Source organism: Botryllus schlosseri, chromosome 13 (assembly GCF_051294905.1).
Source record: "Botryllus schlosseri isolate E-star chromosome 13, Bs_hap1, whole genome shotgun sequence".
Classification (NCBI taxonomy): Eukaryota; Metazoa; Chordata; class Ascidiacea; order Stolidobranchia; family Styelidae; genus Botryllus; species Botryllus schlosseri.
The window spans coordinates 19,716,426-19,732,374 of record NC_137248.1 but is presented as its reverse complement, the minus strand read 5'-3'; the positions used below and the strand labels follow the sequence as shown (position 1 = coordinate 19,732,374).

Sequence of the window (15,949 nt, the reverse complement as noted above, 5' to 3'; positions counted from 1 at the left end):
TACAGTTGAATAATAATCGCACATTTAAAGATTGAATTGTGATGTATGGCTTAATGTTAACGAGTACGGCGCCAGTGTTAAAACACCGAATCAGAATTTTAATGCTGTACACAGCAATGGCATGGATTAAAGTGCGTTCTAGTGCAACGATGATGTTATCGACAATTGACAAGTATTCATTATGACGGCACAAGTCGATGTTACTGACGGCTGACAGGCTCTCTAGATTACCATAGATAACTAACCTACAAGGTAAATTGGTAATCTATATAGACCAGGGGGGCAACCTTTTCGGCTAAAGTGCAATATGAAATTGACGAACGAGTGCGCTGCCCACTAGCCGCGCCAGGCGCGTAAAATTTTCAAAGTTTATATTATTATTACTTGGGTATATTGCGGGTCGACTGTATACCGCTTGCTGGGCTCAGTTTGCAAGAACAGGACTATTCGGCATCTGGACATATAGATATCGAAGATTTCCGCTAATATACGACAATCATTTTGTGCCTTATACATGTCATCGTCGGCGATCTTTCTGCGAGCGCAAACGCTAAAAGACTTTCTCTCGTAACTGCGAATATAATTAGACTCAATCGGCTAAATCAGGCGTTTTTTTCATTTTCAGGAGGGGGTAGGCTACAAAGAAAGAAATCGTGTGATAATTAAACACGCGAAGCGTGAAGTAAAATTTTACCACTCTTTTAGTTTATTGTAATGTACGACGATTTACTAAAAATGCGACTGAACCCTGGATCTGCCAATGCGTCGGAACCGATATTTTAGTCATCAACATCCCAAGTGTCTCGGCCAGACAAATCATATTTTTGGTTGGCCTTGCAAGTTCACAATCTGAGCAATTCAATTTCGATAATATAATGGGAAATGAGCTCGCGGACTACTCAAAACCTCCTCGCGGACCACATATGGACCTGAGGCCGAGGGTTGCCCCCCCTTGATATATAGACAGACATCTTCGATAGTTTTCAGAGCCGGAGCCGGAGCTGGAGCCAGAGCAGTGGTAATAATGCGGCTCCGGAGCTGGAGCCAGAGCTATTGTATGATAGAAGAAAGCTCCGGAGCCGGAGCTGGAGCAATGCAAATTTACGGCTGCTCCAAAGCCCTGGGCCCCTGGTAACAAAGCAACTTAAAGTTTTGAGATTGTCAAGGTGCATGCTCGTTTAGTGTTGATGTTTTATGCTACCAGCACCATGCATGTATTGGCCCGCAGTTGAAGTGCAATAAATTTTAACCAAAGAAGTTATAATGAAGTGAAAATTATGACATATGAAACATGTTCACAGTGCAGAACCTACCAAGGTTCGTTTGTGAACGTGAACCTATAAATTTCCAAGGTTCACACATAGAACACGAACGTGAACCTCACGTTCACACCATCCCTAATAGCAATTCAGAAGAGTTTCTGACACGTTTTGATCGCAGCGTTCACTACCCTACCAATGGTTAGGAATCATGAGTGACTTTAATAATAATCAATAGTATATGAAAAATTATCCACCCATAAATGAAAAACTAAGAAAGGACTGAATGTATAGGCCTATGTATTGTACGTATGGATCTGGAGACCTGGCCGTTCATCCCTATTGAAAAACTTGACAATTTGTATTTAATTGCAACATCCATCTAGCCGCTACCATTGGGAAATCCGGTGTGCTTATTCGTAATCTCTGGAAAATAGAAAAAATCACTGTTAGTTGTATTTCTCAAAAAACAAGTGCTGCAAATAGATAGCCTATGCAGTATCGGATGCTGCACATCTTTGCGAATAGTTATTGCAGACCAACGCCGCCTCGGAAATGACGTTTCCGTACAATATACGATCGGGGGTCGGCTCTTCGCCATCTCATCCGCGTAAGCGGTGTCTAATAAAGAGCCTAGCAGTGGGCCGTGCTTCAAGTCGGCAGCTTCGGAATGAAAATGAAAAAATCTGGGCCTTGTGTAAATTACCATAGTAGTCGACAAACACCATGAATAACAAAAACAAACAACCCCTGGCACGCGTGACATTTGTGACACGAGAGATGATTTTTCATGGCACCCCGAACGACTTGACGTGTTTATGTAAAAACTGGAAAAGAAGTTTTTAAATGTACAAAGCTCGTAAGCGACCTGAAATTATTTCGTAAATCAATATAAAATAGAGTCTTTTGGGCAGTTTTATGTATCTCGGTATAATTTTCCGCGCTCCGGTACATGATTTCTTGTGGGAAAGACTCCAACATGCACCTCCACGGCTGATGGAGGCAAATTTATCATTACACCAACTCCCCCTCGAGTGGAACTCCATTTCGTGACTCGAAGCCTAATATTAGATTCAAACAAATTGTGTGGATCCCTAGAAGCCAAGATCGGGTTGCCCTCGTTTTAAGATGATCATTGACGTTGACGAGAAACAGCATCAAAAAGTTATTAGTAAATTGACCGACTGACTGATTGTTCGTGTGCTGTAAATGTTTTTAAACTATTTTAGTGTATGCATTCAACAAGTAAGTTGTAAATCAATTGAGCATGCTGCCTATTAGGCTACCAACATTTTAATATACTTCAACCGATCATTGTACACGAGGGGATCGAGAAAATCGCATGAATGCTCGTCATCAATCTATACCACCAACCAGTTATTCAAAACTATTTGTGCTTGCAATTATCAGAAAGCCCCCACTGAAAAACATTGTGGGCCATTGCTGCAACCAGTTAGGCTACTTCTTTCTGGCCCCGTAAGAAAAAAAGATTATGCACCTCCCATGTAATCTAGAAATTTGACGATGATCTCACTATCTCTTGTCTTATACAATCAAAGGTTACAATTCAGAGATTGTATTTTTACCGCACCTGCTGTACATTTCAGTGGTCATATAGGTCATTACAATCTAGTTCAGTATGAATGCAACAACATCATTATCGACAAATAACACTATTGAAATTATGATTGGGGATATCTCTGGACGAAGTCTATCAGAAAATGAAATGCTGTCGATCGGGGTCGTTTTTGGCATCGTGTGGAGTTTCCGATTTGCTGCAAATGTGATAACTCTCGTGGGACTATGTAAAATGAAACAAAACCCTCTCAGTGTTATTACCATGGGCTTATGCTGCTCTGATATCATCTCAACACTCGTATCGCTATTCATTGTCAAACAAATATTCGTCACGTCAGTTAATGAAGATTGTCCTTGGAACAGGCTCCTTTGCAAGACGCTAATTTCGGTACAAAATGTAACATCAGCTGTCACGATTCAAATGGTCCTCGCTTTGTCGATTGGGAGATTTCAGGCAATCCAGAATCCAACCAAATCATTCAGTTCCATGAGTTTGAAGCAGTATTGGGATCAAGTCACTACCTTCGAGTCACGAGTCATTTCGAGTCATTGCACATTTTGACTCGAGTCAAGTCAAGTCAGTCGATTTTTGAAGGTGACTCGAGTCAAGTCAAGTCACTCGATTTTTGGAGGTGACTCGATTCAAGTCGATTCAAGCCAAATCAAGTTACGAGTCAAGTCACGATTCAAGTCAAGTTACCTTTTAAAAGCATGAGACATGATTACGTCATTGCATTTTGCTAGCAGTCTGATATACAGATTGAGTGGTCATTGATTTTGAACCGATGAACGAATATGAAGTTTAATATACGTAGAACTGCTGAACTACCTAAGTAATTGCATAGCAAGATAAGATACAATACATTACCCATTTTTAAATTGATATGGTATAATTCGAGCCTGCGCAAGTGGTGCTATTGTCGTACACTATCAACTATATTCTAATTCAATTTCAATGAAGCAAGAGGTTTGGTTAAGGTAAGTCATGACTCGAGTCATCCCAACACTGGTTTGAAGAGAGTGAAAACATTAGTGATTAGTGTATGGCTGACGGTAACCGCTTTCATCCAATATCTGTCGTCATATTATTTTGACATCATTCCATCAACTAAAGCGAGCAAGCAGATATGATTTGTAAAAAGGTCTGCCATGACAATTTTTCGCGTATCCTTCTTAATTGAAACAGTACTCATGACACTTTTGCCGGTATCGTTAACTGTCGTAATCGTTAATTGCATTGTTTTTCACAGGTAGAACCGCAGATAATCTTCATGACGAAATCTCTGATGCCTGCAACGCAAAAGGATGTGCTACCTGCTACAGATCAAAGCAACATTATATATGAATACACGTGCCGATGTGACAGTCGGTATGTAGGTCGCACGTCTCAGCGCTTGCAGCAAAGAATTCGCCAGAATATCCCACGGCAAATTAGAATAAGTAATGTTTCTCCAACTCCATCATCGCAGTCTGTTGACACACTGCGTGATTATGATCAAGTTACTGCTTGCAGTTCGGCTATTGGGCAGCATCTCATATCCCATCCAGAATGTGCTGATCATTACAATGACAGTCAATTTTCTATAGTTGCTCGTGCTCTTTTTCATTTGAAGGTCCTGGAATCTACGATCATAAAGCTGCGAAAGCCGATTCTCTGTCGCCAGAAGGAACGCCTCTAGATCATTTCATTAATGTTGTGTGGTGCTGTGTTCTCGGTTATTTATAACCGAATATGTGCTCGTTAACGTTTTTTTTTTCTCGTTACTGCCGTATCTTGTCCGCCTACTAGTTGTTTGTTTCGGTTATTATTACGTCATAGACACAAAATAGATCTTACATTTCGAATTTGATTCACCCTATCACTGACGTTCGCTACTGATGAGGGTCAGTCGAAAAGCTTTAAGCGAATAAATTAACAATATGAAGTTATTGTTTCGCGTGATTGTCATACTGTGCATCGCCGCTGTGGTGTCGTTGCATCAATAGAAGATGAAGAGACAGCAAATTACAGGCGACCAGGAATTTCGCGAAGGGGAGAAAATGCTTTGGTACAAGTTTCTGCTATTATATCGTTATTCCTAGTTGGTTATATCCCAAATGTTGCTTTCGACGTATGGTAACCCTGTGATAACTAGATGTGCAAGACGTGACTCACGGTTGAATACGCCAAGATGCATACTGCTTAGCCGGCTAAAAGCAGCATAATTGGTAGTCCTATAGTCAGGGCCGTAACTGCCGCACCCAACCCCCCCCCCCCCAATTGAGGGGGGGCTGAGCTCGGAGGGGGGCGAAAATTATTTCGTGAATTAGCATAAATTAAAGAGCATTTTTTGAAAATTTATGCAACTTTTCAAAAAAATTTCGCGCTGTGCGATTTCAATTCGCAACATATCTTGATTATTGGGTACTCTTCCCCAAGAAAAAATACGCAAGATTTAGAGAAATGGGCACATCAGCGTGTGCCATGACCGCACCACAACGCACCAAGACATATAACGTTTTAGGCCATGTAACATGTGACTCCAAGAGGTGTGTCAGAACGATCGGCAGCGAGAACGCCTTGGCCGTAAAGGATTGCTTTTATGCTGACCAAAAACTTAGAAATACCAATAACTTCGTTGTATATACAAAATACACATAAGTTTAATTGTCCATATAGGCGCCTAAATGACTGGCGCCGAATGTTCTTGTCTTGGCAATCGGAACCTCAGAAAACAAATACCATCACGCAGGAATGAAAATTATATGCCAGTGAAGAAATACCAATCTGAAATCGTGTGATGTTTCAGTTTTTTGATATAGCAGACAGAAGGTGACGAAATAACATCATGTAAAGAAGTCATACCTAGGGATCCACCCGCCCGAAGATGTTTAATTTTAGGGGGTCTGCAGTTTCAAAGACACCTCTCACTCAGCTCTACCGGTAAATCTGATTACGTGGGCAAAGAGGACAACCATGCAATTCCCGATCCTATTCACCGATTTTATCATGAATTATCGAAATATTCGCGCGTCGCGCTGTCTCCCTAAACAGTACAACTTTAATTTCGTGGCAAAAGCGAACAACGTGATGCGGGGTCAGTTTATCATCCTATGGGAGCCCGGGGTCCTGACGAAGTGCTATTACGTTCCTGCCAACGGGTATACCCCCGGAGATGTTTAATTACTATTGTGGGGGCCTATACCTTTTCAAACACACCTCACTCAGCTCTACCGGTAAATAAGATGACGTGAACAGAGACAGGATGAAAAGTGATAGCAATACATGCAATTCTCGATCATATTGACCAATTCAGTCATGAAACCAAAGAAATTTCTCGCGCGTTTAAGCGAGAAAAGCTGATTCACTCAACGGACACCCAATGCCGCGGATAAGTAGCGGTAAACAGTTTACAGTTTTGAAATCTCGCCAGGGCAATAAAACTACTCCGAAATCGCCATGATGACTGTTTGGGTCCGTTTCCAAGCCGTAGTATGCGTGCGGCCCCGACCATACTCTGAAATTCTAAATTTGGCCCTCACACCGAAAAAGGTTGGGAACCACTATTCAAGACCCTTCCTTGTGATATGATTGGTACTCATATAATTAAGATAGTATCTCTGTTTACATATTTAGGCTATAAATTTGTAAAACTATAGATTTTTATTGTGAGTGACCCGTTATGCAACTATATATGTATATAATAGACACATACGGGGTTCGTCCTACAATACAAATACATAAACTCAAACGTCCATAAAGTAGTCACAATAGCGTGATATCACCAGGGCTGGAATTCGCATCTTTTAAATTTCATCTCGGGAGTTCGAAGGGCCGCGGAGTCGGAGTTTAGCAATTTTTCGCTTAATGGAGTCGGATTCGGAATCAGAGTCTCTTTTTAGCACGCCTTGGAGTCGGAGTCATGAAAACTACAGTGGCTGAAGTCGGAGTCGCACAAAAATATTGACTGGAGTCGGAGTCGAAGTTTGTGAAACTGACCCTGACTCCGACTTCTTTATTATGAAAGCAATAGCTTTCAAAGCTATCTTTAAATTACTAATAATAAGTAAAATGTGATTTTTATACTCCATCAATCACTTGGTCTTATTACCGATATTGATGAAATTGGACATTATTTGCAAATTGCAATATATTTGCATAGAGGAAGAAAATCGCAATATGTATCTTCGCCATGCGCCAATATATCCAAACGCTGCTTCCCACTTGACAAAATTGAAAATATTTATAGTGTAGCTCAGCTGCTCGCGTCGAACAAATGATTAAGAAAGACTGCAAGTCCTGGTCCTTGAATACTTGACTAAGTGCATGTAAATAGACATATGTTATTTGACTACTTCCTAAATCTCGTTTCTGGTCAATGTTTACTAGTATAGTGAGAGTTTGTGTAATTGTAATTAGTATAGTGTGTAATGAGAAAATTAGTAAGCTAGGCTATAGTTGCTGACTCATACACAAGAGCTACCCTTCGATTGTTTTATCTACATTATAATGATACAGGATTGGATCCATGTCATCGTGGAATGATTCAGACATATTAGGGTATGAGGGAGTCCATGTTATAAAAATTCATAAAATATGAAAAAGGGAAGGATATTTAGAAAGGCATTCTTTCATATAAATTGCATAATGAATAACTCTGCGCCACAAGGAAACAATTTTGCATGTCATCGTTAATCATATGTTCGCATCATTATGTTTAAGGTTATATGATAGTCATTTAGCTGCCACTCGGGGATATAATTTTCGAAGTAAATTCGTGGTACTGTCGGAGTCAGTGCGTTTAAAGGCTCAGGAGTCAAAGTCGGAGTTGGAGTCGGTATAATGAAAATGACTGGAGTCGGAGTCGGAATATGTGGTAAAATCTACCGACTCCACAGCCCTGAGTTCGGTTTGAGTCAGGGTCGTTGATAAGGATGAGAAAAATCGAGTGCCTGAGTGGTTCGATTGTAAATCTAGTAGTAGGTTTCGAGACGAATATTTGAGTCTCACTAATGACGTCATAACAGTTTGAAAGATGCTGAAGTATAAGTATTTACCTTTTATGTTGCTACAAAGAATATAATGCAAGATAATTTGTTGGTACTATGCTTTTTGTATTTATTACCCCTTCACAGTAGCTTTGTACTGCATGTTTCGTAAGCTGCGATACGACCAATCGAGTTTCAAGACTTTCACGGTGGCAAGAATCGCGGCAATATTGTCCAGACATCCCATTGGCTGTTTGCAGGAGTTCTGTCACTTGATTGGTTGCGCACACAAACTATATCGACTGGTTATCAAGCTACTCTGTACTGTGCCTGTGCTTATCGTAACAGTTTCATAATAAATATTTGTGTTAGGGTGGAAAACTGATAAAAACGTTGGAGCAAGAGTAATTTGAGACGTGGTGAATGTGTTATGTCGACGGGTACCGACTCATTTCATTGCAGTACCATAGTGACTGTAGATTGTCAAAATATATAGATTACAATTCTTGCAGTTATTGTGGGACTCGGCAGGGAATGTAGGTAGGCCTACGGTACTTGCCGGAACTAGTGTAATGTTCAAATACCGCGTACATCGGATATAGAATGACCGTAGATACTACGAAACCATAAACAACACTAACGGAGATTATATTAGTGATCGTTTACCCAAATTCAAGATAAACTCAAGTTACAAGCTAATTTGTGTATCCGGAGATGCAACATATTATCACGCGAGATCTGGGTGTATGAAAGTTTGCTTTGTTACGAGCTTTTTTCGACATGTGCAGAATACATCTATTTGCATCAGACTAGTGTGTCTGTCTATAGGCCAACATCTTTTATGCATCACTATATCTTACAATGTGAAATAGCAATTCATCGTTAGAAATCCATTCGTTCAACTCGGTTTCGTACAGTTGCTACTGCACACTACTTTCTGTTAAATTCAGTCTTGATCTCGGCAAATGATTTATTTCTCGTTTCCGGCACTCTCCACGCAGTAAACGCAACGGTAGCCACTGCCAAGATGCAGAACAAGACAAAGGTGTATCCCCCGATGTAGGCCTGAAACAAATATGTAATGTCTCGCCGCGCTGGCAATGGCAGATCTCGCAAAGAAATGCTTAGCCGTATTCAATGATATTGATATATATACGGACGTCGATTACGATGTAGGCCTACCTCTACTTTTTGGGGTACTCAAGTAGATTTTTTTTACTTTCAGTACTTACGAACTCAAATAGATAAGGGTTTAGACAATTTCTACCTATGCGTCATAGCTTTCAGGTATTTAGGCAAAATTATAGGTCTAAAATATTCCAATTTTATTTACTCGGAAATCGCTACTACTACTTGTACTTGCGTGAGAATTCACGGCGTTACTTTTATTTCTACTTGATTACCATGGGTGATTACTTTCACTAACTATGTATGTATATAACGATTGATAATACCCATGATATCTACGCTTCACGCTCATACGGTAGCTTTACATGTAAATGAGTTTGTGTTGCAGAGTCAGAGACTCGTTGAATTTTCTCTTTTTGGAGTTAGAGCCATTGTCGGACTTTGTCAAAATGCCCCAATCCCATCCTCAATCACTTAAAAAGCGATCCAAATGTCCAAATATTATTTAAAAATAAAAGTGCTGTTTCAGTCACCGACGTTATGTTTTTCACGTCTACGGACCTTTACAAGCTTAATTTCTTACTTCGAGCAGAACGTTTTCCTTTTTACTTTGATTATTGTCGGTGTAATAAATAGCATGACAATGTGGACCAACTGGCACATCCATTGCTGTTCATTTAGGCCAGATTTAAACGGCATAATTACCAAGTGCTTCAATAATACATGCTATTGGTGGCGGCATAACCATCGAATTTTGAAATGATCCATATAAACCTAATCCAGTCATATAATTACATCAAAATCCATGCCATATCCAGTGAACAGAAAGTGATATTTGCAAATTTACGATGGATTGCATTCAATTTTAGATTGAGCTCTATTATATTTTAACGTCTCTGCTTTTATTGTCACTGTAAACTGACCGACGCTAAGCCCAGTTCTTACCAGCATGTAAGGGGTGACGACGGCACATAATGCGAACGATATCCAAATGACTGCGGACGAAATCATCATTCCTGCAGAACGAGACGCTTGATCGAACAACTCCGGGATGATCACGTGGGTCACGCAACCGCCGCCTAGTCCGAAACCGCAAAAGAATCCTGTGAAAACACCAACGATAGCAACGAATGAACAGCAGAACACATAGAAGGTTTTACGCAATCTCAAATCGTCGTTACTGTCACAATACGATGTTAATGCATATCAGCAGCATTTTATTGCTGCGTATACCTTCTTCAAGTACATGTGAAGGCGGTAAGTTGGTTTGAATCCGGGCTGCATTTGAAACAAATGGTGTTTTAAAACACTTTGTTTGACACATGTTTTAAACAGCGTTTTAAACAGATGCCTTTTAAAAAATTGTGTTTTTTAAGTTGTATAGTTATGCCATAATTGTGTATAAACAAGCAGTATGAGCGTAACGACGATTTGCACCCGATATATATAGCACGAATGGAGGTTCTAATGATGATGACGGCCGACCGTAAAATGTTGCATAACTATGTAGTCCAATTCAGAGATAGTTTTTGGTCCGTTTATGACAGGGTTCGGAAGACTTTTTCGTCAACGGAGACATATTGACCTTATATTTAATATTGTCAATGTTGATCCGCTGTGACGTCACAATGAATATTCGTGACGATATGGTCAATAAAAACTAAACGAAAACGATAAATACATATTTTGAACAACAAAGGGCCATGCTTTAAACAAGTTTGTTTTTGAATGATTTTTGTTTTAAATGCAACCCTAATTTGAATATAGTGCATAGAGTGCTTTTTTTCACTTTGTCAATAGTATGAAATTATAGCAATAGAGGCACCCACTATTATTTGTAGTAAAAGGTTCTTTTACAGAAAGTGGTATAAAAACTACTGCTAGCACGTTGCTCACAATTTGACGCAATGCCAATAACCGAGATTGTGTATTGATGCTTTGGCCTTCAATAATAACTCAACTTGTGTTAATGGTCAATGCTAAGAATATCACCCAGAAAGTATTCTCATATAAAGCTAAAACAAGTAACGCAGCATAATTCATGCAAAACTGGCCTCAGCTTGTGACAGAATTAACGTGAGTATTCTTGCATCCACTACGTGACGGCAGGTGATACAATGACGGGTGTCGGTGGTATATTGTCCAGCACATGGAGCCAATGACCAAGAACGACACTTTTTGCAGCTGACTTTTTGGAGCCTACTTTGAGGCACTACTGTGATACAGGGTTGTGATCTGCTTCACGGCCTATGTGGAATTCGGTATAGTATTTGGAGGACTATTAGAGTGTTTTTTCCAACTGGTGCTCTAACTAGAAAATATTTGGAAACCACTGTCCTAAACCAAATTCTCCTTGACTTCACTAGCGAATGACGTTACCTTTTGCTATCTTGTCTGACTAACGCCAAATACTATACATGACTCGCCGATTTTACGGTACGTACGCGAGAGAAATGACCAACCTATTGATGATGCCACAGTCATGTATGGAAGCATTGCAGACATATGCTGGGTCTTCATGAAAATCGATATCATCAGCAGGCTGACTGCTTCGAGGGAGTATCCCAGACATAACATCGATTTTCTCCCATATTTTTCAGTAAGGAATGCCTGAAATTTCAAAATATCGCCTTTTGCGTTTCTTTGCATGGCTTGTTGCAGAATTATGGTGGTTAATTTCTATTCCACAATGGGTGTCCTGTGATGAAGTGACTGTACCTTAATTGATATAAACACTTTGCATTGGTTGGGAGGAAGACACCGTCTGGCAATCTATTTCAATATCTCTAACCGGCGATGATTGACTAAGAATGGTATAAATAGTACACATTACACAATGCATCGTGGTCATCATAAATATAGAATACTCCGTTTCTAAAGTAAGAGTCTGCAATTACCAACAATATCGGCGGCAATTAAATAGATCCCGCGTAACGCGTAACGCGCAAGAGAAGGAGGTAACTACCGAGGCCACTAACCCGTTTTAACGCAGGTGTAATTGTCTTACTAAATGCTCGCGACTATGCGTCGCATAGTTTTGTGCATACTTACACAAGCCAGATTGATGAATATAACCGATCCGGATACAGCCATAGTGGCGTATGGCACGATTTGAAAGGTCAGCCCGGCTTCCACGAACGCTTTATTCATATTAAAAGCGATGCCGTTGACACCAGTCAGTTGCTGTGCTGCTGCCAATATCGACGAAGCAATCAGAGGCCACATAAGAGATCTTGTACTGAAAATCTTGTAAAAACAGAAGACTTGATGCGATTGCGTTCCCGCAATTTACGAGGTAAAAATGCCTACTTGACGTATGGTCAATTGTGTGCGCGAATCACCACATTTCTTTTCCTTGGCCATTTCGTTCAGTATCGAAGAGACATCGGCTATTCCGTTCACCTTTCGCAGTACCTCAGTAGCTTTTTCTGTCTCGCCGTTTTCAAAGTATAGTTGCCTGTACATGGGATTGATTTATAAAACGTGAAGTTTTCAAAATATCAAATGTAAGCCATTGAACCTTGGACTCTCTGGAAGTGTCTTACATAGCGCAATAAACAGCAAGGATGGAACACCAGTTAGCGCAAATAACAGCGGCCACATTGCGTCGTTGCTCAGAAGCTGTAACGGCATAAATATAGCCATGTAGGCCCACTCACCCAGATTACAATTTTGATTTCACTTACCGATGGCAATCCCAATGTGTTGGCCGCAAATATACCGACGCTTATTCCGGTTCCAACAAAAACTCCAAATTTACCACGAACTTTCATCGGACTAACTTCTGCCACGTACATAGGGCATATGCCTGCAAGAACACCGGAAAGGTTTCATTTCTCAACCAATTCTTGCAGTGGTGATAAATTACTATCTTCACTGACAATACCATAATGTAAAAGTATTATACCTATCGCTCCCGCACCGCTGGTAACTCCAAGGCCGAATCGAGCAAGGATTACTAGCTCTGGAAGATGACAAAATTTACTCAATCCCAGGATTGTTGAAAGTATCACAACGGCTACATGACAGAATAGAATCGATCTCTGTTTAAAACAAAGCATAGACTGTATATATACGTAAGTCCGGTATAAATAACTCAACATCAACAAGCTACTGTAACTCACCAATCTACCGAAACGAGTGATCAAGGGGCCGATTACGAAGCTCCCGAAGAGACCTCCAATTGGAAAGATAGAAGACGTTGTCACCCAAATTGCGTCGACGAATTCTGAGGAGACGTTACTTTGATAACGGTCCTGTGACAAGATCAAGAGGTGGTGGTATTTTCGCAAAGATAACAACACCCGCCACTGTCCAAATTCCACAGTGCATGGTAAACTGCGGACTGGCAAGTCGGTATCTTCATGTAAATTCGCTTGGTTGGGATATCATCTGACCAATGGTGAAGATAGGATAATACCCTGTGCGCCTGGACACAGCTCTGATGAGAACATATAGTCGGCATGTAAGGAAGCATCGTAGTGATCCAGATGATATTGGTGCTTCAATCGACTATAAGATTTGTAATATTAGACACTCATGTCCACACTTTTATACGTCACTCTCGTTCTAGTGGGTTACATTGCCACAGAATCGCCCAAATCGAGCGACATAAATTGAGAGAAATATGAAATGCGTATCAGTGATATCACTGATAACTGATAAGTGTTGAGTGGGAATATGGCGGCTAGGTGTTGTCGTTGTTATCTATCCAACAATATCTTTTGTCGCTTGCCCCTTATTCGCTTGAGAATATCCAGATTTGTACAAATCTGATAAATCAAGCTATATCTCAAGAGAGATCATATAGCAGGCATCAAAATCTCGCAAGGAATATTACATTATAGATATACGAAAAGGCGACATTATAAAAGTACAAATTCATGAAATTTAATATATAAGGGATAACTATAGGCATATGGTCATTATTGTGAAGGGAAGAATTCGCTTTCAACTCGGGACATTTATACCCCCATTTATGCCACTGATGGAAGTAGCATTTCCAGAAACGATGTAAAGCCGATTGGATGAAAAGATACGAACAGGATCGCCGCCGATAGAAGTTTCTGGGAATTTCTGCAAAGAGCTTAGTTCTCAGCACATAGTTCTGAATTCAGTATGCGGTGATCAGATTAATACTGTGCAAAATTCGCATTGTATTGACATAGAGACCCCAGGCAAGGCCCCAGTACGTGCGTTCAAGCCTATTGTACTCAAAAGAGTAAGTGCATATGCTGCATTCAGTCAGGTATATCGATATATCCTTGCCTTCAGCATCCACGAAGTTGAGGATATAGATTGATATTGTCAACAGTCGTTTACTGCTACTCGGGAAATCTGACATTTGTTCAGCGTGTGATGTAATTCCCCACTTCATATTTATTCTGAGTCTTCATTCCCCACTACCCGAAACTCCTATACCCTTCAAAATACGGTTACCATATTTTTAGATCCTAAAAAACGGACACTTTTTATCAATTCTGAAAGCTCCAAGAAAACTAGGGATTTAAAAAAAAACTCGACCCATAGTATTGTATTGACCAAAGAAATGTCCTCACTTTGACTCGGCTCCCGAGTTTTTACGAAACTCTGACGTTCGCCGCGTCGGAGTCGCATTTTTTGTGGCATTTAAATCCTTTTCAGAGAAAAAAAAGAGGACAAATTCACAACAAAGAGGACATTTGGGTCTCTTCCGAGGACAATTTCAATTTATAAGTTTCGATACATACATTCCAGAGCATGTAACTGGTAACGGTAATCGCGCATGTGTCTCCGTAAATATGTAGACTATCCTGTATAAAATGTTTAACATATGCGTCTATTCCCCACCATAGAAACCGTTTAATTCCCCACCGGTTGGGAGCCACTGGCCTAGACCGCGTCAATAATGAAATATGATACAAATTTAAAGATGTTTATGAGTACGGCGCCCTGATTAGTAACTTACAAATGTGGTTATTTGTGGAGACCCTGTATTTTGTATCCAAACGGTATTCGTTGTTGCGTATTTCCTCGAGAATTTTGCGGAGCCTGCACTGCACAGCATTGTGAACAACAGCTAATAGTTCTCTACGTCTGATTACTTCTGCGTTTGCATTATCACGATATACTACTACACCGAGATTAAATTCTGTATTAATATATATTATATATATATGTGTGTTTTATTAAGTTGGCAACTATCGTTTCGGAGCACTGATAAAACACCCCATTTTAATAATACATCATACGTCAATTACATTGTAGAAACTAAAATTAAATTCCTTGATTAAAACCTTATTTCTGAATTTACAGATAATTCTATTACGTATTCATATGCCGGTTACAGAAGACATTTCCCCTGTGCACATTTCCAACGTGGCCAACTTACTTCAAACTCCATTCGTATGAACTTGGTCAGTGGAACGCAGGCAGCATTTACAGACCCAATGGAGTATCCGAAATGCCACGTCCCGGTAAATGCTACGAAAGCCGCGATCCACGTAGCCCGCGCTGTTACCTTTGCTGTTTCTGGTTTTGTTGGAGCGCGTATGCTTACCTGGCACTCCTGTTCCATTATCATAACGGCTTACTAGCAAACTGTACTTAGAAATTGGGTAAAAGTCCGAGTGTTAACACAGTGATCAACTATTCACTTGAAAAAGCGAGTGCAATGCCACTAACTTGAATGTGGTATTATTATGACACTAAATAATTTGACCCTTGCTGTCTTGAATGACTCTCCATTTTCAATGCTATACTTCGAACTGGTTTGGTCCTCGAATCATACCAAATTCATTACGTGACCAATTCAGAGACCTGCAAACTTGCATCTCATGCAGTGCCAACCTGATGTCCATCTCCTAACAACAATATAGATGCGAATCAAGTTACAAGGCCCTTGAAATTTGGATGAGGAAATCTTCGTTCTTCAATATAATCTGACTCTCGCATTACGTGTCGCAAAATGCGGGTCGCAGGACGCTGACCATACCAATTCGGATGTCTGTCAAACTGAAGATTACGGGACTAGCATA

The 15,949-nt window shown here is 40.3% G+C and overlaps 2 protein-coding genes across 3 annotated transcripts in view; one reads left to right on the top strand and one right to left on the bottom strand.

Annotated features, from left to right (window-relative positions):
* The window catches only part of LOC145453807 (von Willebrand factor A domain-containing protein 3A-like), a 173,765-nt gene that overhangs the window by 34,064 nt on the left and 123,752 nt on the right, over positions 1-15,949 (top strand). The gene's annotated exons all lie outside the window — the stretch shown is intronic.
* LOC145454105 (solute carrier family 2, facilitated glucose transporter member 5-like) lies at positions 8,543-15,668 on the bottom strand. Of its 2 annotated transcripts, XM_080332124.1 has the most exons (10): positions 15,304-15,668; positions 13,058-13,189; positions 12,841-12,976; positions 12,620-12,741; positions 12,454-12,554; positions 12,243-12,390; positions 11,985-12,179; positions 11,396-11,543; positions 9,879-10,036; positions 8,543-8,870 (listed from the first exon to the last, which is right to left on the bottom strand). In XM_080332124.1, the coding sequence occupies exons 1-10, from the start codon at positions 15,493-15,495 to the stop codon at positions 8,736-8,738; spliced, it is 1,467 nt and encodes a 488-aa protein (XP_080188250.1). In that variant the 5' UTR covers positions 15,496-15,668; the 3' UTR covers positions 8,543-8,735. The 2 variants fall into 2 exon arrangements, with proteins under 2 accessions (XP_080188250.1, XP_080188251.1); XM_080332125.1 differs by lacking the exon at positions 9,879-10,036.